Source organism: Prionailurus viverrinus, chromosome A3 (assembly GCF_022837055.1).
Source record: "Prionailurus viverrinus isolate Anna chromosome A3, UM_Priviv_1.0, whole genome shotgun sequence".
NCBI classification, from domain to species: Eukaryota; Metazoa; Chordata; class Mammalia; order Carnivora; family Felidae; genus Prionailurus; species Prionailurus viverrinus.
Genome location: NC_062563.1, coordinates 24507236 through 24531527, shown reverse-complemented (window position 1 = coordinate 24531527; position 24292 = coordinate 24507236). Strand labels below are relative to the sequence as shown.

General features: G+C 48.5%; 1 protein-coding gene, 1 long non-coding RNA gene and 1 pseudogene across 7 annotated transcripts; 2 read left to right on the top strand and 1 right to left on the bottom strand.

Annotated features, from left to right (window-relative positions):
- Positions 1-7302: 7302 nt before the first annotated feature.
- LOC125162794 (PRELI domain-containing protein 1, mitochondrial-like) lies at positions 7303-8011 on the top strand (annotated as a pseudogene).
- A 1874-nt stretch (positions 8012-9885) lies between these two features.
- Positions 9886-18871, bottom strand: LOC125162647 (uncharacterized). The gene is made up of 3 exons (XR_007151116.1): positions 18667-18871; positions 12210-18124; positions 9886-10094 (listed from the first exon to the last, which is right to left on the bottom strand). It is a non-coding gene; the product is annotated as an uncharacterized LOC125162647 (long non-coding RNA).
- On the top strand, positions 14938-23644 carry TP53INP2 (tumor protein p53 inducible nuclear protein 2). Of its 6 annotated transcripts, none has more exons than XM_047853916.1 (5): positions 14938-15069; positions 15895-16002; positions 18799-18973; positions 19376-19664; positions 20253-23644. In XM_047853916.1, exons 3-5 carry the CDS (start codon positions 18850-18852, stop codon positions 20503-20505), a joined length of 666 nt encoding a protein of 221 aa, XP_047709872.1. In that variant the 5' UTR covers positions 14938-15069; positions 15895-16002; positions 18799-18849; the 3' UTR covers positions 20506-23644. The 6 variants fall into 6 exon arrangements, with proteins under 6 accessions (XP_047709872.1, XP_047709878.1, XP_047709874.1 ...); XM_047853922.1 differs by having other exon boundaries at positions 19496-19664; positions 20253-23643; XM_047853917.1 differs by lacking the exon at positions 14938-15069 and adding an exon at positions 15240-15392.
- Positions 23645-24292: the final 648 nt, after the last annotated feature.

The following is a 24292-nucleotide window of genomic DNA, read 5'->3' as shown; positions in this document are numbered from 1 at the left end:
CCCTACCTACCTCCCTTGACTCATCCCCCACTTTTGTGCCCTATTTGCACCTGAGAAAATAAACTATGAATTGTCATTTCCTTGGTACATTCTACTGTGTACACCCCACTGGCTATCCAACAGCACTTGTCCTCACTTGGCAAAGTCCTACTTATCTTTCAAGGCACATTCTTCAAGTTTCCATCTCTATGAAGACTTTGGTTCCACCTGAGAGTTGGTTCTTTCTCCATACTCCCAAAGAAAGCACTAAGCAGCTGTCTCTAAACAGCACTTGGTAATCACTATCTGATAATTCTAGTATCTGAAGTTTTTGGCAGTCTGATTCCTTGTGTCTACTGAATCTTGCTCATGGTGGATTGTTTCCTTGTGTATTTCATCAATTGTTTCCTTGTGGATTTTTTTTTTTAATTTTTTTTTCAACGTTTATTTATTTTTGGGACAGAGAGAGACAGAGCATGAACGGGCGAGGGGCAGAGAGAGAGGGAGACACAGAAACGGAAACAGGCTCCAGGCTCTGAGCCATCAGCCCAGCGCCTGACGCGGGGCTCGAACTCACGGACCGCGAGATCGTGACCTGGCTGAAGTCGGACGCTTAACCGACTACGCCACCCAGGCGCCCCTCCTTGTGGATTATTAAATAATGTTTGGAAGGGCTTTATACATAGGAATTCTGTATAGCCTGAAACTGGGGTGGAGGACATCCAGAGAAGATTTGCATTTGTTTCTCCTAGGCATCTGAGAGTTGGTTTGGGAATACATCTCCTTTTGTGTGAATTTCTCAGCCTTGAAGTTTACCAGCCATTCAGGTGATATAAATTTGAACTCCAGACTCATCGAGGACAGGAGTGTGGTTTCAGATTCTCAGATCATTTCTTTCCCGCACCCAAATGCCAGGTCAAGATGGACATATATCCTTTTTTGTTTCCTTTGCTAGTAGTCAGAAGTTTGTTTTCTTCTAATCTATCACTGCGGGTATAGCTCTTCAAGGGTCTCAGTTCAAATCCCAAACTTCATGTAAACCCAAGTCTTCATCTCCCCAAACATCTGTTAAAAACCCAAACTGTTGAAGGTTCAGTTGTGCCTTTAAAGGATGTTTGAGGGCACCTGGGTGGCTTAGTCGGCTAAGCTTTCAACTCTCTCTTTTCTTTTTTTTTTTTTAAAGATTGAGAGAGAGAGAGAGAGAGAGAGAGAGAGAGAGAGAGAATCTTGAGCAGGCTCCACACTCAGCATGGAGCCCGATGTGGGGTGAGATCCCATGATTATCAAGCTCTGGGAGGGCAGGAAATGGATATGACACATTTCTGAGTCAAGACACCGAGCCCAAGATCTGGCACCGAGCACATGCTCGGAACATTTGTTGATACCAAACTTCCATTCAGACACTTCTAGTGATGAGGAGCTCACTCTTTCCCAAAGTAGCCTTGCCTTTTCTTTGGAGAGGGCTATGTTACCTAGGTGACCATCTGCCTAATGGGGGACAGACTATCCCTAGCCTATGCTCCTCCTTCCCAACACTCAGCTTGTCCACTCACATTCTGCAGAGAGAGGCTCAGGGCCTAGATGATCCCAGTGATAACTGGGACTTTGAGCTTTGATTCTGGGTGAAACACATAGGCTGCTTCTAGATGTAAACCTAAAGCTTTCATGCACCATTGGTGGAAGTCTAACCTGGCACATTTTGGGAAAGCATTTTTTGAAATTTAAAATATAGGGGCCCCAGGGTGGCTCAGTTGGTTACAGGTCCGACTTCGGCTCAGGTCATGACCTCACGGTTGGTGAGTTCGGTCCCCCTGTCGGGCTCTGTGCTGACAGCTCAGAGCCTGTAGCCTGCTTCACATTCTGTGTCTCCCTCTCTTTCTGCCCCTCCCCCACTCACACTCTGTTTCTCTCTCTCAAAAATAAATAAACATTAAAAAAATTTTTAAAAAGAAATTTAAAATATGTATACCTATCAGTCTTGTAAGTCATTTCTCTGAATCTATTCTATTCACACAAAAATAGTAATTGTAGTGTTGTTTATGGCAGCAAAAAATTGAAAATTACCCAAATGTCCCTCAATAAACTATCTACAGTTAAATAGGCTATCTACAGCCACACAATGGGAAACTGGAAGGCAGTTTTTTTATGAGGTAGGTAGGTCTATGTGTCTATGTGTATTGACATAGGTAGAACTCAAGTCATATTGCTGAGTGGAAAATGTGAGTGTTCAGGACAGAGTATATAATATGATATATTTATGTAAAAACAAACTTATAAGCAGTAAAAATCGGTACATCCTAAAGCCTATTTGGTAATATCAATCAACATTTAAAATGCTATTTAAACTTTTCAAATAACCTCACCTGACTAATCCCCACTAATAAATGTTCATCTTATGAATAAATATGCAAAGTAATCGATGCAAATATTAATTGCAGCATTATTTGTAATAATAAAATCTTGAGAACAACCTTTCTTTCCACAGGGGAATTGACACACATTGTGCATAAATACAATGGGATACTATGCATGTGTAAGAAAAAAGTGAGGCTACTGATAAGGAAAGGTCTGCAAAATACACTGTAAAGTGAAAAAAAAAAAAACTAGGTGCAGAACAGTGTCTCTATTTGTGTGAAAAATACATATAAGTATATATGCACTGGATTTTAACTGCCTAGAATACCTCTGGAAGGAATAACAGGAAACTAGAATTAGTGTTTGCCTCCAGGGAGGAGACTGGATGGTGGGAACAGGGGAGGGAGGGGCACCTGGGTTTTACTATATTCCCTATTGAACCTTTGGAATTCTGAACTATGTCCCTGTAATTAAGTAAATGAAAAAATGTAAAGCATAATTCTAAAACTAGAAGCAAAAGCAAAACAAGCCCAATGAAACAAAACACTCCATACACACACACACACACACACACACACATATGTATATATATAGTAGAAAAAGGGAAGGAGGGGCACATGAGTGGCTCAATTGGTTGAGCATCTGACTCTTGATTTTGGCTCAGGTCATGATCCCGGGGTTGCGGGATCAAGCCCCACATCAGGATCTGCACTCAGCGTGGAGCCTGCTTAAGTGAGCCTGGGTGGCTCAGTCAATTAAGCATCTGACTCCTGGTTTCAACTCAGGTTGTGATCTCATGGTTTGTGGGTTCAAGCCCCACATCAAGTCCCACATCAAGCCCCACATCGAGCCCCGGATTGAGCTCCGTGCTGGCAGTGTGGAGACTGCTTGGGATTTTCTCCCTTCCTTACTTGCTTGTGTGCTCTCTCTCTCTCTCAAAGTAAATAAATAAACTTAAGAGAAATATTCTCCCTCTCTCACCCTCCCTCTGCCCCTCTCCCTTGCTTGCCTTCTCCCTCTGTCTAAAAAAAAAGGAAAAGATACACTCCCAATCAGGGGCAGTGGTGGAAAGTCTCTTGAATTGGATGATGGATGGTCAAGGGACTTTAACTTTGTCTTGATTGTTTGAATTTTATACTTACAATGTTTTTAATTAAAAAATTTGTTTGTTTCAATTTACATAAATTGTTGCATCATTTAAAATACATTTTAATTTTAAAAAGTAGAATTCAAATGGATAGAATTCAACTACCCCAAGGCAAAAGAGTGAGGCTGAAGCTGACTCTCCTTCTTCTGAGAGAAGGATTCATATCACGCCCTTTGTCCCACCTGCCCTCCCCCAAGGAATACCTTGGCTCAGAAAGAGGCTGAGCTACTCCCAGCATCATTCCAAAGAGCCTCTCCTGTCACCTCTCATGCACTTGACTCCCTGTTCCCAGAGTTCTGGGCTGAGAACCAGAGCCAATTAGCTATAGGGTCATATTTCCAGAGTCCCCGTCGATGTGAGGTTGAACAGAGCCAGCCTAGGAAAATTGGGACATCTGGCTCCCACCTTTTACCTCCCTGTTCATTCCCTTCAATGCGCTGCTGCCCTGTTCCCACCTCCCAGTCTGTGTTTCTCAGTCCATTCAGTGGAGAGTGCAGTGAAAAAACCCAGTCAACTAGAAGTGTAGGGATTTAGTGTCCCTAATCTCTTAACTAGTTGTATTTTAGGAGGCATCTAAACAGGGAAATGCTTAACTGTGAGGGAGGAAGCTATAATGGTGGAATTTCCGGTACCAGTGAGGAAGGGATCCTAAGGTAAAAGGGCTTCCCTATCACTCTTGAGTCATGTTGGTTGTCAATGCCATATAGTGCTTAACAGCTAGATGGGCTCTAGAGCCAGGCTAATAAGATTCATATCCCAGTCTATCACTTAGTAGCTGTCAAGCCTTGGGCAGATAATTCAAGCTCTCTGTGCCTCATTTTCCAAGCCTACAAGACGGGGATAATAAGAGTAGCTCCCTTATGTGATTGTTCTGAAGCTGTAATGAAATATTACATGAAAACCATTGAGAATACCTCCTGGAACATAGAAAACAATCAATTAACATTAGCCATGGTTGTTATTACTTGTACAAATGATTTTTCTTTCTTAAGGACAGAACTGAAACACTTTGAAGACCTCTGCAGTAGAAAAATTAAATCTGTCAAGCTAATAAATCACTCTGATATAGAGCAAAGAGGTAGTAGTCAGTAGCTTTTTAATCCAACCTAAGTCAGGAATGATTTTGAGACAGAGGAAATTCTTGAACAAAAGCCTAAGGAAAATGATGTTATGATCAAAATCTGTGACAACTTCATTTCAAAGATGGAAAACATCTTGTCTAAGGGTTATGAACTGCTAAACTTCCCCTTCTCAAATGAGTTGGTCAATGTTGGTTTTGTACATGTAGGTCAGTGGTAACATTGTACTTTCTTAAATAAATTGAGTAAGTATATTTCTATGTTGCTTCTTTTCCTTTTTTTCCTTTTTAAGCCAACTTTGCTGAGGTGTAATGAATTTTGACACCATGTAACCACTCCCACAGTCAAAATATAGAGCACTCCATCACTCCAGAAAATTCCTTTGCTCCCCTTTGTACTCAGTCGGTCCTTCCACCCATCACAGGCAGCTATTGACCTGCTGTCAGTATACATACTCCTTTTGCCTGTTCTAGAAGTTCATACTAATGGTATCATATGATATGTACTCTTTAGCATCTGGTTTCTTCTGTTCAGCATCATATTTTGAGGTTCATCCATATTTTTACAGGTATTATAGTTCATTCCTTTTTATTGCTAAGTAGTCATCCATCATATGAATAATACTGCAATTCTGTTACCTTTATATACTAGAGTTTGAAAATAAAGGTTGACTGAGTTTGAACTCTTGGAGAAGAGAGTGAAGGGGTAAGAACTGGAAATGAAAGCTTCCGGTGTCTTTCCTGTCCCTTTCACTCACTCATTCGATTATCGTGGGTAAGCCCTTCCCCCTCATCCACACTTCAGTTTCCTTATCTGTAAACTTAGCGCGCTAGATTATCTGTAAATAACCATTCCATGCAATCCCATTACAGGTAGAAGGGTTTCTTCTCCCACAAGAAGGTACATTTTAAAAAATGTTTATTTATTTATTTTGAGAGAGAGAGAACACGTGCACGAGAGAGTGCATGCATACACAAGTAGGGGGAGGGGTTGAGGGAGAGGGAGAGAGAATCTTAGGCAGGCTCCAAGCTCAGCTGGGAACCTGACTCGGAGCCTCAACGCAGGATCACGACTTGAGCCGAAATCAAGAGTCAGACACGTGACGGACTGAGCCATCCAGGCACCCCAGGAAGACACATTTTTTTTTAAGACCCGCAAGTAAGGTCCTACCCCGAGAGAGACCCAGAGAATTCCTCTGGAAGACAGGGAGAATAGAATCCATACAAAACCAGACAAGTAGATGAAGAACAAGCAGGAAGGCCCAGGTAAGTTCAGGAATTGATCAATAAATATTTACAACCTATTCAGGGTCTCTATCCCTAGCTTTTCTACCCAAAGATCCCATTGGTAGACTCATGGCTTGAATCAAGGGAATCAGGCCAGGAGGGTTTTATGGAGTAGAAGGAGTTCTGAGGACCTCTGAGAGCAGGTCATGGTGAAGGGCTGAGGCTGCCATTCTGGGCCCAGAGGTTGAGTGAGTAGAAAATCAAGGGAAAGGGTGGTAGGAAGAGCTTGGTCAGAGAATGAGACATTATCTTTCAAAGATCCCATATTCCATAATCCAAATACTCCCATAAGCCAAACAAATCCCAGGGCCCCACATGGCCCAGGCTTAGCCTCCAATGTCACATTCAAGAACTGCCATGTAAAGAATAAATTGTTGAAAACAAAGCAAATGATCAGCTACAGGGAACTGATTGGACAACTTCAGTCTATCCATACTATGATATAATGTAATACTATGTGGTTATTAACAAAGAATGAAGAAGTACTATGTACTATTAGGGACTGATCTCCATGTTATATTGTTAAGTTAAAAAAAGCAAATTTCAGGGCGTCTGGGTGGCTCAGTCGGTTGAGCGTCTGACTTCGGCTCAGGTCATGACCTCGCAGTTCGTGAGTTCAAGCCTCACGTCAGGCTCTGTGCTGACAGCTCACAGCCTGGAGCCTGCTTCAGATTCTGCGTCTCCCTCTCTCTCTGCCCCTTCCCCGCTCATGCTCTGTCTCTCTCTGTCTCTCAAAAATGAATAAACATTAAACATTTTTTTTTATAAAAAGCAAATTTCAGGGGTGCCTGGGTAGCTCAGTCGGTTAAGTGTCCAGCTTTGGCTCAAGTCATGATCTCACAGTTCATGAGTTTGAGCCTGCATTGGGCTCTGTGCTGACAGCCCAGACCTGGAGCCTGCTTCAGATTCTGTGTCTCCCTCTCTCTCTGCCCCTGCCCCACTCACACTCTGTCTGTCTCTCTCAAAAATAAATAAACATTAAAATAAATTTTAAAAAAAGCAAATTTCAGAACAGTATGCACAGCTCTCGTTTGTGTTCAAAATGGGGTGATCACATATACATATACGTACATACATATCCATATGTATAGGTAAAGAATATTTCCAGCACTTCACACAAGAAGCTGGGTAACAGCAGTCACCCCTAAGGAGCAGAAGTTGATTGGAGGGTACTGGGGTTAGAAATGAGAAGGAAACCTATATCCTTTTATTCTCTAGGCTTTTGAATTACGTGCATTTTAATCTATTCAGAAATGAATGAAAATGTATTAAATCCAAGAACAACAGTCCAGCTCCCCAAAATAATTTTAAAATGGCTCTAGGCTTGTGGCCAGACAACCCCTCATGGCCAGGGCTACTGCTTGTGCTTGGGCGGGGTGTGGTGCCCCCACCCCACCCCTCTCTTCCCCCGCCACCTCCCACCCCCCAGCACACACCCCCACCCTGGGTCAGGAAGATGGTGAAGTATTTCTGGGCCAGAGCTTGCTTGCTCCACAGTTCCTGGGACCAAGTGTTGGCTGCCTTCCGGCAGCAGCACCCGAATCCCTGTAACAAACATGTCTTGACCGAAGACGGAGTGCACCAGGAGGTGGCCCCTGACCCAGTGTCTCCTGACCAAGACCAACAGGATGCCCTGCTGGGCGGAGCGACTGCTTCCTGCCAGTGTTGCTCCCTCGGTGTACATCCTGGAGGATTCTATTGTGGACCCACAGAACTAGACCATGACCACCTTCACCTGGAACATCAACCAGGCCCAGCTGCTGGTGGTGGAAGAACTATGTGTTTACTGTGTGAACTCTGATAACAGCGGCTGGACCAAAATCCGCTGGGAAGCCTGGGTCTCCTCCAGCTTATTTGGTGTCTCCAAAGCTGTCCACGAATTTGGCCTTGCCTGGTTCAAGAGCAATTGTGACCAAGACTAGGAAGGACTTTGAATACATCTTGGCCAAGCTGCAAGGTGAGGCCCCTTCTGAACCCCTTGTTGAGACAGCCAAGGAAGCCAAGGAGAAGGCAAGGGGGACAGCACTGGCAGCTACAGAGGAGGCCAAGGACCTTGCCAGCAAGGCCGCCACCAAGCAGCAACAGCAGCAGCAGCAGTTTGTGTAGCTAGCCCAGGCCCTGGTGTGGTAGGACACCTGACCACCCTGCTCAAATCCCTCCACATTTTCCCTCTTGTGCTTTATTATTAAAAGTCAACCTCCAGCCCTTTCTATTGTCTGGGTGGTGGGTTGAGGATGGGAGTCCCGTTTGGCATTTACAGTGCACCAGGCCCGTTACCCATGTCTGAGTAGGGCCTGCTCATTCCCACATGAGGCAGTTGATGACGGGCACAGAGAGGTGCAGTGACTTGTCCAGGATCACAGACAGAATGCAGGTGCAATGGTAAAAAATGCTAGGCTGTTAACTCCATGAGGGCAGGGACCTTTGTTGCATTCTCTCATGTGTCCCAAGTACCTGGAACAATACCTAACACAAAACAGGCACTTTTTTGTTGACTTAAAAAAAATTACTCTAATATTTATTTATAATTCTTGAAAGACATCAGAGGGTCTGTAATCCAGGTCAACACTCTAGAATCTCCTGTTCTCATTAACCCTCTCAAGCCACATTGTTGCCTCTCAGTGCCCCTCACTCACCAAACTTGTCACTTTCCATCAAAAATTGTCCCCCGAGGCCCTTTCCCGCAGCTTTGGTTTTCTTTATCCTCCCTACCTTACCATTCAGTATCTGTCATCCTGTTATCCTACTTTTGTGTCACACACACACACACACACACACACATACAAAGCAGTCAGACAAAATAAAACTCTCCTTAGAAAATCATGGGCAGAAGACAAGAAAGCAGACAAAGGAATTCCCCATTAATGCCCTCATTGTACAGAAACAGAGACCCACAGAGGGACAGAAAGTCACCCCAAATTACATAGCAAATCAGAAACAGAGCCAAGACAAAGGTGCAGGGCTCCTGATTTGAAATCATATTCCAGGGCATTCAGCCCATTTGTCCTACTCAAGCTTCTACTCATCCTTCAAAGTGTACCTCAGATGCCCTTTCTTCCCTGAAGCCTTCCTTGAATCTCTCTCTCTCTCTCTCTCTTTTTTTTTTTTTTTGGATTCCCCTAGCATCTTGTCTTACCCACTGTCATAGCCCCTATCTCCCTGTTTTATAATGTCTCTGATTATATTTCTGCTTACACTGAAAGAGATCCTCAAGTATATAAAAGGCATCTGTCTCCCAGAGAGTAACTAGTCATTACTGAGTGTGATGAATTGAAAGTGTATAATGCTCTAAGGACAGGCAGACAATATGTTTTGGGGGCTGTGAGAAGGGAGAAGTTATTTCTTCCCAAAGAGATCTTGGAAAGCTTCCTGGAAGAAGTGCCTTTTGGCTGCTATATACCTAGAGTTGCATCCCACATATTGAAGTTACTTAATTTCAAGTATATGACTTTGGCAAAAGAAAAAAAGATAGAAAAAAAATGATGTTTTCCCATTTGTAACACTATTATGAGTTTTACAAAAATATTTGCACGAAGACAAAATGTACTAGTTGGGGGCGCCTGGATGGCTCAGTTGGTTAAGCATCTGACTTCAGTTCAGGTCATGATCTTGCAGTTTGTGAGTCTGAGCCCCACACTGGGCTCTACACTGACAGTGAAGAGCCTGCTTGGCATTCTCTCTCTTTCCCTCTCTCTTTGGCCCTCCCCCACTTGCTCTCTCTCTCTCTCTCTCTCTCTGTTTCTCTCTCTCAAAATAATAAATAAACTTTAAAAATACCTTTAAAAAAAAGACAAAATGTACTCGAGTAAGATTAGTAACTCATGCTGCCTCTTGATTTTCATGCAAAAAACTTTTTGAACACATGTGTAGAAGTCTTCTATAGTTGTGTTACAAACTTCCACAAACTTAGGGGCTCAAGACAGCGCTTACTTATTAGCTACAGTTTTATTAGTCAGAAGTCCAGGCACAGCTCATTTGGGTTCTCTGCTCAGGGACCCACAGGGTGAAGTTGAGGTGTTGACCACTGTGTCCTCATCTGAAGACTCAAATAGGGAAACTTTTTCTTCCAGGCTCCCTCAGGTTGTTGGCAGAATTCATTTCCTTGCAGCCATATTATTAAGATCCTTATTTTATTGCTATCTGTTATCTGGGGGCTGCTCTCAGCTTCTAGAGGCCCCTCTTGGGTCCTTGCCATGTGGCCCTCTCCAAAACATGGCAGTTTGCTCCTCCAAGGCCAACATGGGAATGCTGCTTGAGAAAATGATTTTATGTTAGGTAAAGATACTGTAAAATTTTCACACATAGGCTTTATAATTTTTACACTATTTATTATTATATGTGCACAGATGTACATCCATTATTTCTATACACTGCTATATATACAGAAACATGATCTTGGGCCTCAGCAGTCTGAGACTCAATTTCCTCATCTGTAAAATGGGGATAGAAACGCTGTCCATCCTGGAGTGTGACAGGCATACAGTAAATGCTCAATAAATATAAGCTGCCAATTACATTAATAAAGAATTAATAAAGAATAAAGAGGATCTAGACACATGGAGATTAGGTAGGGGGAGAGGGACGGGCCCCCTAGGAAGAGGAAACTTCGAGAGCAAAATCCTGGAAGCAGAAAAACTGGTGGTAGCTTGGAGTGTGATCATTTGCATGGTGTGTGTGTGTGTGTGTATGTGTGTGTTGACGGAGAAGGCCAAATGAGTGGGTGAGGGCAGCTTCACTCACCCCTCGAGTCAGTACTTACTGAATGTTTACTGTGTACCAAGTACCGTGAGAGCATGCCTGGTCTGCCGTGTGAATTGCAGCCTAGAGATGGTAGGGAGCCAAGGAGGAGCTATGAGCAGAAGAGGGCGGTGGTCTGAGCTGCAGGGAGCCCATCTGCTCCTAGAAGAGTGGCTGCCTCAGCAGGGGGGAACCTCATTGTCTACTTTCTCCTTCCCAGCCTCAAAGCTGGAGGGATGCCACCATTTCCTTTCAAAAGTTCTAAATGTGGGAATTCATGCAGGGCATTCACACCAGAGCAGCTCACTTGGGTAATTGTCTACACTCAAACATACCCAAGGAACCCCAAAGTCACCACCCCAACCTCAAATCATGGGCAGGTGGACTAAAACCAAGCCAGGCATTTCACTTCCTGTCACCTGCCTCCTCTTCCTGAAATGAATCCTGTCCTGACTATTCCTTCCTCCAGGGAGGACAAACAGACACAAACAAACTCGGATGCCTGAAGGTTGGGACTGGAGATACCGTTTAGGAAGCATGAGGCCAGCCACTTTGCAGATGGGAAAACTGACAAAGAAAGTGATTTACCCAGGAACCCAGGCAGTGAGCCCAGGATAGAACCAGGACTGAAATTTGGATTTACTGACAATCAGGCCAAGGTGTTCACACACACACACACACACACACACACACACACACATCATCCTCAATTTAAACACCTCTGAGTTGGACAACAAACCTATCTGAATAGAAATTCTGGATATATGGCTCCTGGTTAAGGTATAGAACATTTGGTTTGGGAGGAGTTTGGGGATTATGTATGCCCTAGTTGGCTTTACCAATTAAATTTTTTCCCATCTCTGTCCCAGTTTCTTGTACCAGTAAAATGGAAAGAAAATTATTATCTACATAGAGGGTTGTTGTGAAGATTAAATTAATTATTGACATGGGTAAGGACTTAGAATAGTACCTGGCACATAGAAATCCCAATAGTATCATAATTAATCTTCTCATTTAACTGTAGTTCTGGGACTAGTGGAGGGCAGGGAAGGGCTATGCTTCTGAGTGATCAGGACTCCTGATTTTGACTCAGATTCCAAGCTACCCTGTGGTCTTTGTCTCAGCCTTGCTGTCTATCTGAGAGGGGAAAGGGAGAAGGGATGAATGGTGAGGCAGTTCTCCAGCAGGCTCATATCTTCAAGTACACACAAGGTCTGTGAAAGACACACCCAGGCTGACACATCTGACACATCTCTGTCCTTTGAAGTGGGGGGCCCCAAGCCATTGGTGAGGCCCCAGGGTTTGGTGAGGGCAAGCCTCAGGCCCAGACAGGAATAGAAGGATGGCCTCTTGACCTCCAATCCTGGAGCCCATAAAACTGGGAAGGTGCTTATGTCTGAGCAGGGATTGGATGGGTATGGGCATCTGTTAACTCCGTGGGTGTGAGTTCATGTGCATGTGTGTATGTTTGTACACGGATGCCTCCATGTGTATGTGAAGACATCCATGTCTATCCAGCAATGGCAGTCTCTAATTGGAAATAAGTCTCCAGGATTACCCCCAGCATGGTGCCCACTGCCTCTTTTTACAACCTTCAGGTCCAGACCAGGGTCCCAGAATACTAACCTCCCCCACTCCTTTGCCACCAGGTTCAATAGATAGCTCTGCTGGTCTACAATTCTAAGCAGGTAACTTGACCTCTCTGTGCCTGTGTGCCTCAGTTTCTCCACCTGTAAGATAAGGAGTTTGGATGAATTAAGATCTGAGGTGTCCTCCAACCCTGATAATAAATCTACAGTGCAGAGGGATGGGTCCTAGGGGTTTCAGGAGAGGATACCGCTACTTCCATGGGTACCTCTGATTCTACAGAGAAATGGAAGACTGGGATCTGCCCTAGCAGCCTGTACATGGGGTTCAGCCAAAGCTGGGAGCAGAATCTAGCTCATCAGAGTGTATGCCAGAGGCCCCTTCCCTGGGCTTGAGAAATGAAAATCCTGTGCCCAACAGAATGCTCCCTACACCAGGGTCCAGGATCCAGGTGAAGATTCCTATACCAGCCACCCTTCTTGAGCTGTAAATGCTGAGCTTTTGATTGGAGTCTACTCTGCCAGTCCCAGCATAGGCTGGGTGGGGGTAGTATATGGACAGAGATTACGCCCTTGGGATGCCAACCATCCATTTAGGAACACACACACACACACACACACACACACACACATTTAGTCATCACTACCTCTTGTTTATTGAATAAATGACTGTCCATCAAAGTAGGGTGGAGAAGGCTACCTGGAGGAAGAAGGTGTGAGTAGAGTCCTGAAGACAGAAAATATATGCATTCACAAAGGCCTGAAGAGGGCATTCCCTCAAGAGGGAAACAGCTTGAGCAATACCACAACTGTGGGAGAGTGTTAAGGAGACAGGAATTTGACATTAGCACAAGCTGCATACAGGAGAAGTGGGGATGAAGCCGGAGAGAGCTAGGACTGGTTCATGGAAGGCTGAACAAATTAACAAATGCTGTGTTAAGGGGTGTGATACGTTGGGAGCCACAGAAGTTTTTAGAAGAGGCAAATGGTGTGATGAGAGAGGAGTATTAGGGATTATTTCATTTAAGTCAGCAAGGAGGTCAAGAGAGGATATGAAGTTAGCAAGAAGTAGATGCAAAGAACAGAGGTTCAGGGTTGCACAGAATGACACTTTGGGGACACCACACCAAGGGCCAAAACACTGCTGCTCCTCCCCCCAGAAGCGTCTGGGTTTTATTTCCTGGCTCCTCCTAGTTGCTAGGGCTGAGGAGTCCCTCTGGAGTTTCAGACTAGGCTGGGGCAGGATTTTATCAGCAGAGCATGAAGCTCTGGCCTAGCTCACTCCCTGCCTCCTGTTGGGCCAGATGGGCAGCTCTCAGACCCACCCCCACCAGTCCTGCTCTACTGAGAGAGGACCCAGAACCTCCAGCCCTGGAGATTCAGAGGATGTGTATTTGTGGTCTCACCTTAGGTATTTCCCAGGCCATTGGGAGAGACAGGGTCTAGAACATGGGCTTGGTAGAATCCTGAGGGTAGAGAATTTGAAAGAATCTCTAGATGCTTGGACATGTTAAATTTGACAGAAAAAAAAAATTGAGGGCCACAGAGGTAACATGACTTCCTTGAGGCCACACAGCAAGTTTGAGGCAGTCAGGACTAGGCCTAGGTTTCCCTGGGGAGGCTGAAGCACTATGGGGTTTGGACAATCTGATGCATGTAGAGAGTGAAGAGGGTTGGGGCCAGGAACTATGGTTTCAGATCCTGGTTCTGCTATTTACCATAGCTTCGCAACCTGTAGGAAGTCAGGCTGAGTCTGCGTCCTCAAATGGAAAATGGGGAGAATACTCACCTTTTGGGGTTGTTGTGAAAATCAAAACACATATAAAGTGTTATAGAGTACAATTGGTGCCTGGCACTCAGTGTTTAGTAAATGTCAGTTAGTGGTCTGGCAGTGGCAATACTAGGTACTCAATAAATCTTTGTTGAATGCATAATTGAAAATTAATCCACATACTAACAGTGAGATTTGTGAGCCTGTAAGTTCCGCTGTGTGTAAATCAGACCTAATAATCCTTGTCCTGTCAGCCCTGGTAGCAATGTGGATTAAATAAAGCATAAATGTTCCAGTACAGAGCCATCTCCAGATGGGCTATTCAGTCCAGGGCAATTCCTCTTCAAGTCCCATTCTGAAAAACTTCCCGTCAACCGAGCCAATTCCTTTACATTCCTGGGTGCTCCCCTGGAACCAGGGAAAGGGATGTCCCGTACCTCCCAAGCCTGCCAGGCTCAGGAAAAATAGAGCGGGGAAAGCAGAGAATGTGAAGGGGTGAGGTGAGAGAAGAGGGAAGGTTGATGGGAAGAATGGACGTGCACGGACGTGGAGTTGAGAAAAGAGTACGGATTAGGGGATTTGGAGAGAGGATCCCTGTGAAAGGATATGGGGGACAGTGGGCTAGGTGAGGGCGCTAGGGCATATCCAGGAAATGCAGAAGATGGGGATCTCGTAGGGAGTGGGGACCGTCCTCATTAAGAGGTCTGTAGGTTTCCCTTGGAGCTAGGGGTCAAAGAACTCAGCAGTGGCCTCTCTGGGAGGCCCCCGAGGCTCGGAGTCTGGAAGGAGCCACTATCCAGCGGATCGCGGAGGGGGTGGGGAGGGGGGATCCGAAGCTTGCGATTGGCCACCGCTCCGCCGGCCGGTGACGCTAGGCGGGCGGGCTCCTTTGTGACGTCACAATCAGCTGTTTGAACGTTCCAATTTGTGCGGTGAGCCCAGCAGCGGCTGCACAGTCTCAAAGCCCCGCAGGCGAGCGCAGCCGCCGCGAGCTTCCAAGCCGGAGCCCGGCCGCCTCCCAGTCCAGCCCCGCGATGCAGCCCGGCCTGTGATCAGCGCCGACGCCCGGACGCTCCGCCGCGCAACTACCTCAGAGCCACCCCACCCGCCGTACCTCCCCCTCCCCAAGGTGAGTCCAGACCGGCTTCGGCCCAGGGGGTCCCGCGTCTCTGGACACGCCCCGAGCTCCCGGCTCCCGGGTCTTTGTCTCCGCCGGCGGTGGCCGGGCTGCATTTCCATCTCCCGATTGGCTGCCGCACGCTGGTAGACCGTGACGTCTCTCTATTTGCATATGACATTGAGACGTCACCAAGGCCGGCACCGCCCCCCCGGCTCGGGTCGCCTGTCCTCCGGTGACCCGGTAAGCGCTGGGTCGGGGCTTGGCTCACGGGTGAGGAACGCTGAAAGGCAGCAGGCCCGGAAGGGCCTCGGCAGTTTCCTGGGCTAACCCAGGTGCTGTAGTCAGGCCTCTGATCCCCTACTTAGGTCCGGGCGGCGCTGCTGGCTGTAGGTTGGAGTTCAGAGGCAGCCCAGAGCTCCACTTCTAGGTCGTTGGGGGGCAGCGCCAGATGGCGGAATACCCTCTCTCCAGCTCCAAGCTCTGCACCCCCGGGACTACCAAGCCGGAGCCTGATCTTCCTAATCGCTGTTGTGTGCAGCGCTTTAGAGGATGTCACTCCCAACCCCCAAACAAGGGGTCTTGGACTCCATTTCACCGAAGAGGAAACTGAAGCACAGAGGGGGGAAATTGTTTACTCCAGGTCATGAAGCTAATTAGAGTCATACCTACTGAGTGAATGATAGATGCATTAGCCATGGCACATGCCTAGTAGGAACTCAATACAAGTAACAAGTTACACATCCTCCTAACACTGGGGACTCCTCCACCTTGGGCTCATTGCCATCCAAATTTTATGGAGCTCTTAGGTCCCCTCATTCCTGGATCTTTTTCCAGGAGGCCTCTGGAGACCTGGTCCCCTTTTGTGGCCCTGACCCTCACTCTGAACCTTGGAGACCCAGAGCCCAATAAAATTGCTGCATCAAAATTTCTGACCACAGAAAGGTGAGTCATTGGCTGCCTCAGGGTGTCTCTGGGGCTGATGTTGGGGTAGGATGGAGGGTGAGAGTTCCCTGCTTGGCCCTTTATTACCTCCCCAACCCCTAGCATTGTCAGCTGAGAAGGACATGACCTGGCCTAGTGCTGGTGATTACTAGGCTTGTGCTGCCCCCTTCTCTGCTTACAGAGAGGGCCAGGAGAAGGGAGTAGGAGAAGGAGAGTTCTGGCTTTCCAAGTGGATGGGCCCAGAGACTGGGCCAAGAGTCCCATCCCAGCCTGGGCTTTGCTAAAGGATGGGTGGGGTAGAAGTGGCTTGGGGCTCAAGAGCTATTCTGGGCACAGCTGCTGTAGTTATTAAAGGGAATGGTTCTCCCTGGAGCAGAACTGGGAATGTGAGAACCAGGAAGCTGGCAAAGCTGGGAAAGCAAATCTGGGAGGCTCCCCCAGTGGTCATGAGAGGGGGTGGGCACTGGCTGGCTGGTGCTGCTGTCACTCCTGGCTCTGTCACTTATTTGCTGTGTGACTTCAGGCAGGGAGCTTCCTCCCACTGAACCTCTTTTACCTTAATCTGTCTATAATTTGAGGAGACCCCCAATGGGTTCTGGTACACAGTGGGTGCTCTGGTAAATGCATGATGAATCTTGGTGTTAGGAACTCTAAACCCTTTTATAGCTGGGCAGAGGGGTTTTGAGGTGAGCAGTAACTTGAAAAGTTCTGACTCCTCTCTGACCTCCCTATCTCCCCTGCCTCATTATATTTTTGGGTGATTGTTTGCTGAGGCCTTCCTATGTATACTCTGGGCTGGATGTTTAGTGTCCTGGGACTAGACCTGCCTGGCCACCATCTAGTGTGTGTCTTTGGATAGACTGATTTCCTCTGATTCTCAGGTTGTAAAATGGGCCAGGTGAATATGATGGCCCTCACCAAGGCTCCAACCTTCTCTTCCTTCAGGAGGGGCCAAACTTTCAGGATTTTTGGTAACTGAATCACTGACTCCCTATGGCCGACAGACAGGTTGGGATATGTGGCTTGTATCAGGCAGACACTAGTTGGGGGTGCCCAACCTTTTATCATAATCTCTGTAGATTTCCCACCAGAGAAGCCAGCACCCAGGGAATACTTCTGTCTGGAGCCCACTGTGGGTTTGCAAATGTGGAAATACTCTGTTTATGGAGGTTGGATGATTCTGTGGCAAATATGAAAACATATCCCAGAAATGGGAGGGATAGCAACAAGCATAGAAATAACTCAGGTGGGTTAGCAGTAAGTGTAGACTGCCTCCAGGGAATAGAAAAGTAGACATGCCCTCAGGGAGTTCTACAGGAAATGTGGAAACATCCCTAGAGGAAGGTGACAAGTGTCTCAGTAGCAAAATGGTTGACCATCTTCAGGGGATAGGTGAGGAGGCTCAAGCTTTGGGACATCCAGGGGACTCCTAGCCAGGCCTAGTCCTAAGGCAGGCTGAAGTGGGGAGAAGGGCAGGTCTATAGCCACCTCCTTGACATCTCTATTCCTGGAGCAGGGGATCTCCTTTCTTATTTTCATCCAGGGAAGGGCTGATTGAGGGGTTGGGTCCTGGTCTTACCCTCATTGTTCATCCTTAAGGGCTCCTGGGGTTTGATAGGCCCTCCCTTCATCATTACCTCCCACTGACCTGCTGTCTCTCTGAGGCCAGGCAACCTGATCTTCCTCCTAGCCAGGAATGCTGCCCTTGAGCAGGAGCTTAGGTATAGGGGGTGAGAGGGGGGAGGGCCCATGGGAATAGGATCTTAGAACCTCATCTGACAGACACAGATGAGAGCTGTGCAATCACATGGTAGCGGCTCTGTGGGATTTCTGCTAGCCAGTACTTTACAAGCCACACAGGCTCAAGTAGTGGTTCCTAATCTGGGGGGTCAAGGAGTAATGTTAGGAAATCATGATGAAAACTTCTTCCCAGAAAAATACCCAGGTCACCAAGTTAAAACTGTCTAATCCAGAGAGATACCCAGCAAAGGCAATGGAGTATAGTGATTGGGGGTGCTGACTCAGGAATCTGACTGTATGGGTTTAAATCCAACTTCTGTGTCTTATTAGCTGTGAGACTTTGCACAAGTTACATTACCTCTCTGAGCCGCAGTTTCTTTACCTGTAAAAGAGGGATAATAATTAGACCCACTTCCTAGAGTTGTTGTGAGAAGTACCTGTGGTAATATAGGTAAAGTGCTTAGCACAGTACCTAGCACATGAATGTTAGCTGTATTATGATAATAAGTAATCACAATATCAGACAGTTTCTTCCTTGCTCGGAGAACTGCTATTTACCCTTCAAGGTTCAGCGTGGATGTCCAACCCTCTGGAGACCTTTCCTGATAGAGTCTAGTCATATATATCACTCCTTCCATGCCCCTAGAGCATGCAATAATGTTAAGAATTAACTAGTTGATTCTTTTACTGAATGCTTACTCTGTGCCCTGGTACGGCTCTAAGCACTTTGTGTTTAGCTCATTTAATTCTCATTAGAGCCCAGAGGAGGATACTATTATTAGCTCGTGTAATTCTTATAAGGGCCCAGAGGAAGGTACTATTATCACTGGCATTTGATAGATGAGAAAACTAAAGCACAGATGAGTTAAATAACTTCCTAAGGTCACGCAGAAAATAGAGAAGCATGAAAGCAGGTGGACTTACCAGGACACGCACACACCGCAGAGCTTCCCCACACATCCCTTAGAGCGTACTCTCACTATGCTCTGAGGGCTGGGGGTGATATCCCTAGCCGGGAGTCGGGTGGGCGCTGTGACTCCTCTCTGCACCTCCCAGGTATCTGCACTGCCGCTGGGCGCCCCCCTGAGACCGTTTCACTCTCCCACCATGTTCCAGCGCCTCACCAGCCTCTTCTTCAGTACTCCCCCGCCCCCCGAGGACCCCGGATGCCCCCGAGCCTTCGTCTCCGAGGAGGATGAAGTGGACGGCTGGCTCATCATTGATCTGCCGGGTGAGGCCTGAGTCGGGGGCCAGGACTCTGATTCCTGGGCCTGTGATGGGCAGGTGGCCGAGCTGCGGAGGGGAAGGGAGCTACTGGGGGATTGGGAAGCTCGCCTGGCCTCCTGGGCAAACTGGGGCTGAGGCAGTGACTGTGAAGGCAGGGTAACAGGGCCCCATCCCATGCAAAGCCCGGGCCATCTCCTGGCAGCTCAGCGTTGGGGCCCACACCTCATGTGCCCTAGGGCAGCTGGTCGAGACTCCTGGCCCGTGGGTGCCCCGTGGGCGCGGCAGGCGGGGCTGCGGGTCTGACTAACGATGCCCTTTCTCTCCCCGCCCCACTGTGTCCGGTGTGTGTGTGTCCCTCCCCGCTGCGCCCCCTCCTCCGCATGGCTACCCCTCCCGCGCCCCGTAGACAGCTACGCGGCTCCACCCAGCCCCGGGGCCGCTCCTGCTCCCGCAGGCCGCCCTCCGCCCGCGCCCTCCTTGATGGACGAGAGCTGGTTTGTTACCCCTCCCGCCTGTTTTACTGCAGAGGGGCCCGGACTCGGGCCCGCCCGCCTCCAGAGCAACCCCCTGGAGGACCTCCTCATCGAGCATCCCAGCATGTCCGTTTACGTCACCGGCAGCACCATAGTGCTGGAGCCTGGGCCCCCTTCCCCGCATCCCGACGCTGCCCTGCCTGACGGCGACCTTAGCGAAGGGTGAGCGGGCCGGGGACGTAGCCTGGAGACCTAGAGAAGCGTGTCCGGGAGGCAAGGGTCCAGGCCGGGAGGCTGGGGGAAGCGCGCCCAGGAGCCCGCCCTGCGTCGAAGGCGGGGCCTTTAGAGGCGTGTCTTCGTGGCAAAGAGCGGGGACGAGGCTAGGGGAGGGCCTGAGGGTAAAGGGGCGGAGCTTTAAGAGAGGGAGAGGCCTGGCTTGTTGGCCCCGACAGGGCTGGGGAGACACGGAGCTCCGAGGCTTCGGGCGGGTTTGGCGGAGGGGCGAGGCCGGAGCGCCGGAGGGGTGGGGTTTCCAGAGGCTAGCTCGGAAGGTAAGGACCGAATTGGAGGTGGGAGCCGAGCCTTCCCTGGAGTCCGGTTTAATCGTCACAGGGGTTAGAACTGAGGAGGCGTCTCCAGGCTGGCTCGGAGGAAGGCTTGGGGCCCACAAGAAGGGCACCGGGCGCCCTGCTAAGAGCAGAGACAGCATTGCGCTGGAGCGAGGGTGCGGGGACTGGGTGGGCGGTGCCAGCGCTCCTCTCCGCCCCGGGACCTGTCCGGCCCCGACCGAGCCCTGCTCTGTCCCCGCAGGGAGTTGGCGCCCGCCCGTCGCGAGCCCCGGGCCCTGCACCACGCCGCCGCCCCTCTGCCGGCGCGGGCTGCACTGCTAGAGAAGGCGGGCCAGGCGCGGCGGGTACAGCGGGCCCGGCAGCGCGCCGAGCGCCACGCGCTGAGCGCCAAGGTGGTGCAACGGCAGAACCGCGCCCGCGAGAGCCGTTCGCGCCGGCCCAAGCATCAGGGCAGCTTCGTCTATCAGCCATGCCAGCGCCAGTTCAACTACTGAGGATCCGCCGGCCGAACCACAAGCGCCTCGCGGATCCCGGACCCCTGTCGGGCCCCTCTGCCGCGGCCAGTGTGTTGCGCGAGGAGCGCCCTCCGCCCACTTGGGTTGGACACTACAACCTCCCTCCTCCTTGAGAGAGGTGGGGTGCTAGCCCCCTCTCCCACCTCCTTCGATTTTCCCACCACTGATCCTCTAATCCGCTTCTGAAGCCCCTCTGCCCACCCTCCGACCCCATGCCTGATATCTAATCCTCCATTTCCTCCCCCTCCCTTGACATTCCATCCTTCCTTCCTTCTCTGCTCTCTGTCCCCATCTCTACCCCGACTTCCTCTTCATCCTTGCCCTCCGTTCCTGTACCTCTGGCTCACTCCTTCCACTAGCCTCTTCTCCCAGACCTAGCTCTTTTCTCTGCCTTCAATTCCCACTTTACAGCCTCACCTATCTCATGTTTGGCACTACACGCACCCCTGCCCTTATTCATTCCCAGTAATTCCCTCCCAAACGGATAGGGGGTGGGGCTGAGACTAAAGGCCTCTGCCTTTAGTCTCCCCCCTCCCTCTTCCCTGGGATTGGACTCCTTGGAGTTGTTTAGGCCTGTAAAGGTAAAGTATGTGGAATAGGACTGTGAGATGTGAGTTAGAAGGAGAAGTGGAGGGAATCAAGGGTAAGAGGCAGCCTACTGGAGATGTAGACAGGACATACAGGTTAGAAACCTGTGGGGAGCAGGGCACCATGGGAGCTGGCCCTGTGCTTGCTCAGTGGCCAAGCCCTCCTCTTGGGCTTGAGCCTGGAGTCTGCCCCCAGTTTTTATAATCCCATTTACCATATCTCTCCTCTGAAATTCACTCCTCTGAACGCCTGAGTCTGAAGGGCTTAGTACCTTGTTGCCCTACCCCCAACATGTCACCCCAGGAATAGAGGCTGGGCAAGGCCCTGCCATCCTGGCCATATGTTCACGTGCCCAAGGTGCTAGAACTAGTTTAGGAGAGATGCAGGCCAGAGGGCTTCTAGGCAGGGAGAGTGCACACTCCAGAGTAAGAATGCAGGGGAATGATGCTGGGGAGGACAAGCTGTGGGGTGAAGCCATCCCAAGACTGACAGCTCCGCCTTCATGTTTCACCTCTGGCCTTGTATTTCACTCTGCTCAGGATGGCTAATAAACACTCCCGGGTAGGAAGCCAGGAGCCCCACTGTCCCAAACCCCAAACAGTCCCTATCCAGGTTCAGGGCTTCCAGGGGGCCCCTCATTTTCTCCCCCAGGGCTCTCTTCCTTTCTAGTCCAACGGGGAGAAATGGAGGCCCTATGGTTCCCCTTCCCCTCTCCGGTAAGCAACTGGAGGAGGGAACTTGAATCCCTGGGTGAGACCAGTGGGGTCACAGGCAGACAGCATTCTCCTTCTTATGGTGGGAGTGAATTTTGGGCTCAGTCACCAGCAACAGCTTCTTGGGATATCCTGAGTTGCTTCCCTTTTCCTCTAATTGTCCTTTTTTAGTGTGTGCTTTCTTCCTTGACACTTTTAAGATTTCCTGTTACATACTTACATAGGCCTTCCCCCTCATTCCAATTCCAGGTTTCTAGGCCTCACAACCAAGCTGAGGCTTGGTTGGAAAGCTCTATAATCTCATGACGGTAAAGGCAGCTGCCCTCCCTGATCTTATAGCCCCAAGGCTCGTGTTGGGTATATGGATAAGGGAGGGGGTAGCCCCATGGTTGCCAGGGTGGGGACAAAGGAAGTTCCTGTTGGGGTCTCCTATCCAAGCCAAATCTACAGTAAAAGGAGATCAAAGTCCCTAAGCCAGTCCACTAGGACCCCAGTAGTTACAACCTTGCTTCTCTTGCCAAGGTTCTCCTTCAGTTATAAAGAGTTGCTTTTATTCTTTCAGCAACCCCGTGGTCACTTCACAGCCAGCTTAGGGTCTCCCGCACTTCCGAGAGCTTAAGCTCCCTCCAGCTCTTCCTGCCTACTCCTTTGCTGCCAGCTGGGGCATAGGCTCAGTTGTGAGCAGTCCCCATGATCCTTCTGGTGTGGAGGGGGCGAGCAAGTTATAGGACATTTGGCTCAAATTTCAAGAGACTCCTTACACATATTTCTGGAGGCTCCTGTAGTTCTAGAACCCTCCAATGTCATCACCTGGCTGGTTGTAAGGCTCATATGTTTTTGTACTTTCCTACAGATTCGGTAGCATTTAAGTGTGGCAATATTTTAATTGTGTATAGATTTCTATGAACCAACACTACTCAGTCTCCTGCTAGTCTGATTCCTGAAGCATCAGACCTCATCATACTGTATTGACTGTGTATGTGCCTTTCACCTTGAGCATGCTTCAGGATTTTTTTTTTAAACCACAGAACTTGAATACACGAGGGAACTAGAATTCATAAAGTCCTATGCAACCTTAGACAGGAGGGGGTAAGAGAGTCTGTCGTGACTGATGTTTTCAGAGACCCTGGAGAAGTTGTATTAATTAATGTCAATATTACTAGCACTTTGCCAAAACTAAGTATGTCAGAGAGACCCCTGTTTCTACAGTGAGACCCAAGTACATCAAAGGGTGACTTACAGTAATTCCCCAATATGTCTGAGTGCTCTCTTCAAGCTGGTTGTCACTTTCCAGCTTTTGCCAGTTTGGCCCTCGCAGGGTACCATGTGTGTATGAATGCAGTTTGCTGCTGTTTGGGGGTATGCCTGCTCCCCACCCCCCACCTGGAACCCTGATCAGTTTGTTCTGACCTAGAATGTCTTAGGTGCAACAAGAACCCCACTAGAGCTCTTGGATGCCTCTTCAGATCCATGTGGCTTTATGTGAGGGGACTGAATGCAGACACACCATAGCCCCTAGTATCTTCCCTCTTGCGCTGCCACCTAGTTCCAAATGAAACCAACAAGTTGAATGAATCCCTCTTGGATGTATTTTGAGACTGGCTGAAATGAGGCAACTCTGGTTGACCATGTTGTGACATGCTGACAGACTCAAGGACACAACCACCTCAATCCAGTCATGTGGCATGCCTGTGTACGTGTATAACAGGATTCTGATTGTTAGATTTTGATGTTATTCCTCTATGGGAGAAAAAAATTAATATAAAGAAAAATAAATAAAAATCTATTTAAAGCACATTATGCTTTCTGTCTGTATAGAGCTAAAGTAGAAGCAGCACTCTGCAATCTCAAGCACAGTATTGGCATAGGGATTATTACTAGGCTGGCTTTGGTTCTGGTTGTGTGTGTCACATACAGGGAAGGAAGAGGGAAGATGAGCTTGCTGGAAATAGAACCAGACAATTGTGGGGTCTGACTCATAAATAACTACTTTCAGAGGATCCTTATAACCCAAGACATCTATAATGACAATTGAAACACAGATGAGAATAAGCATGACGGAGTCATGGTCTCAGGCATTAGGTTCTGGCAAGGGCAAGGAGAGACTGCAGGGGAAGGGATGAGTCTGTGTCTAGCTGTAGAAGACACAGCAGAAGGCAGAGGCCCAGACCAAGACAAGGACAGAGCCCTAAGCATCAGAGTTCACTGAAGGTTGAGAGTAGGGTGGGGGCAGAAGCAGCAGGTTTGGAGTCTATAATTTTTAGGTAGGAATTAAGCCAGGAAAGGGCAAAACCTGGGCATATTGATGAGAAATCACCCCTAAGCCTAATGTAGATGAGAAACAGGGTACCCAAAGGGCGGAAAAGTCGTGGACATCTTTGAAGTATACCACACAAAATGACCACTTTTATTTGGAAGCTACCTGATCTAACCACAGAACTGAAATGAAGGTGGAAAGCTGACCT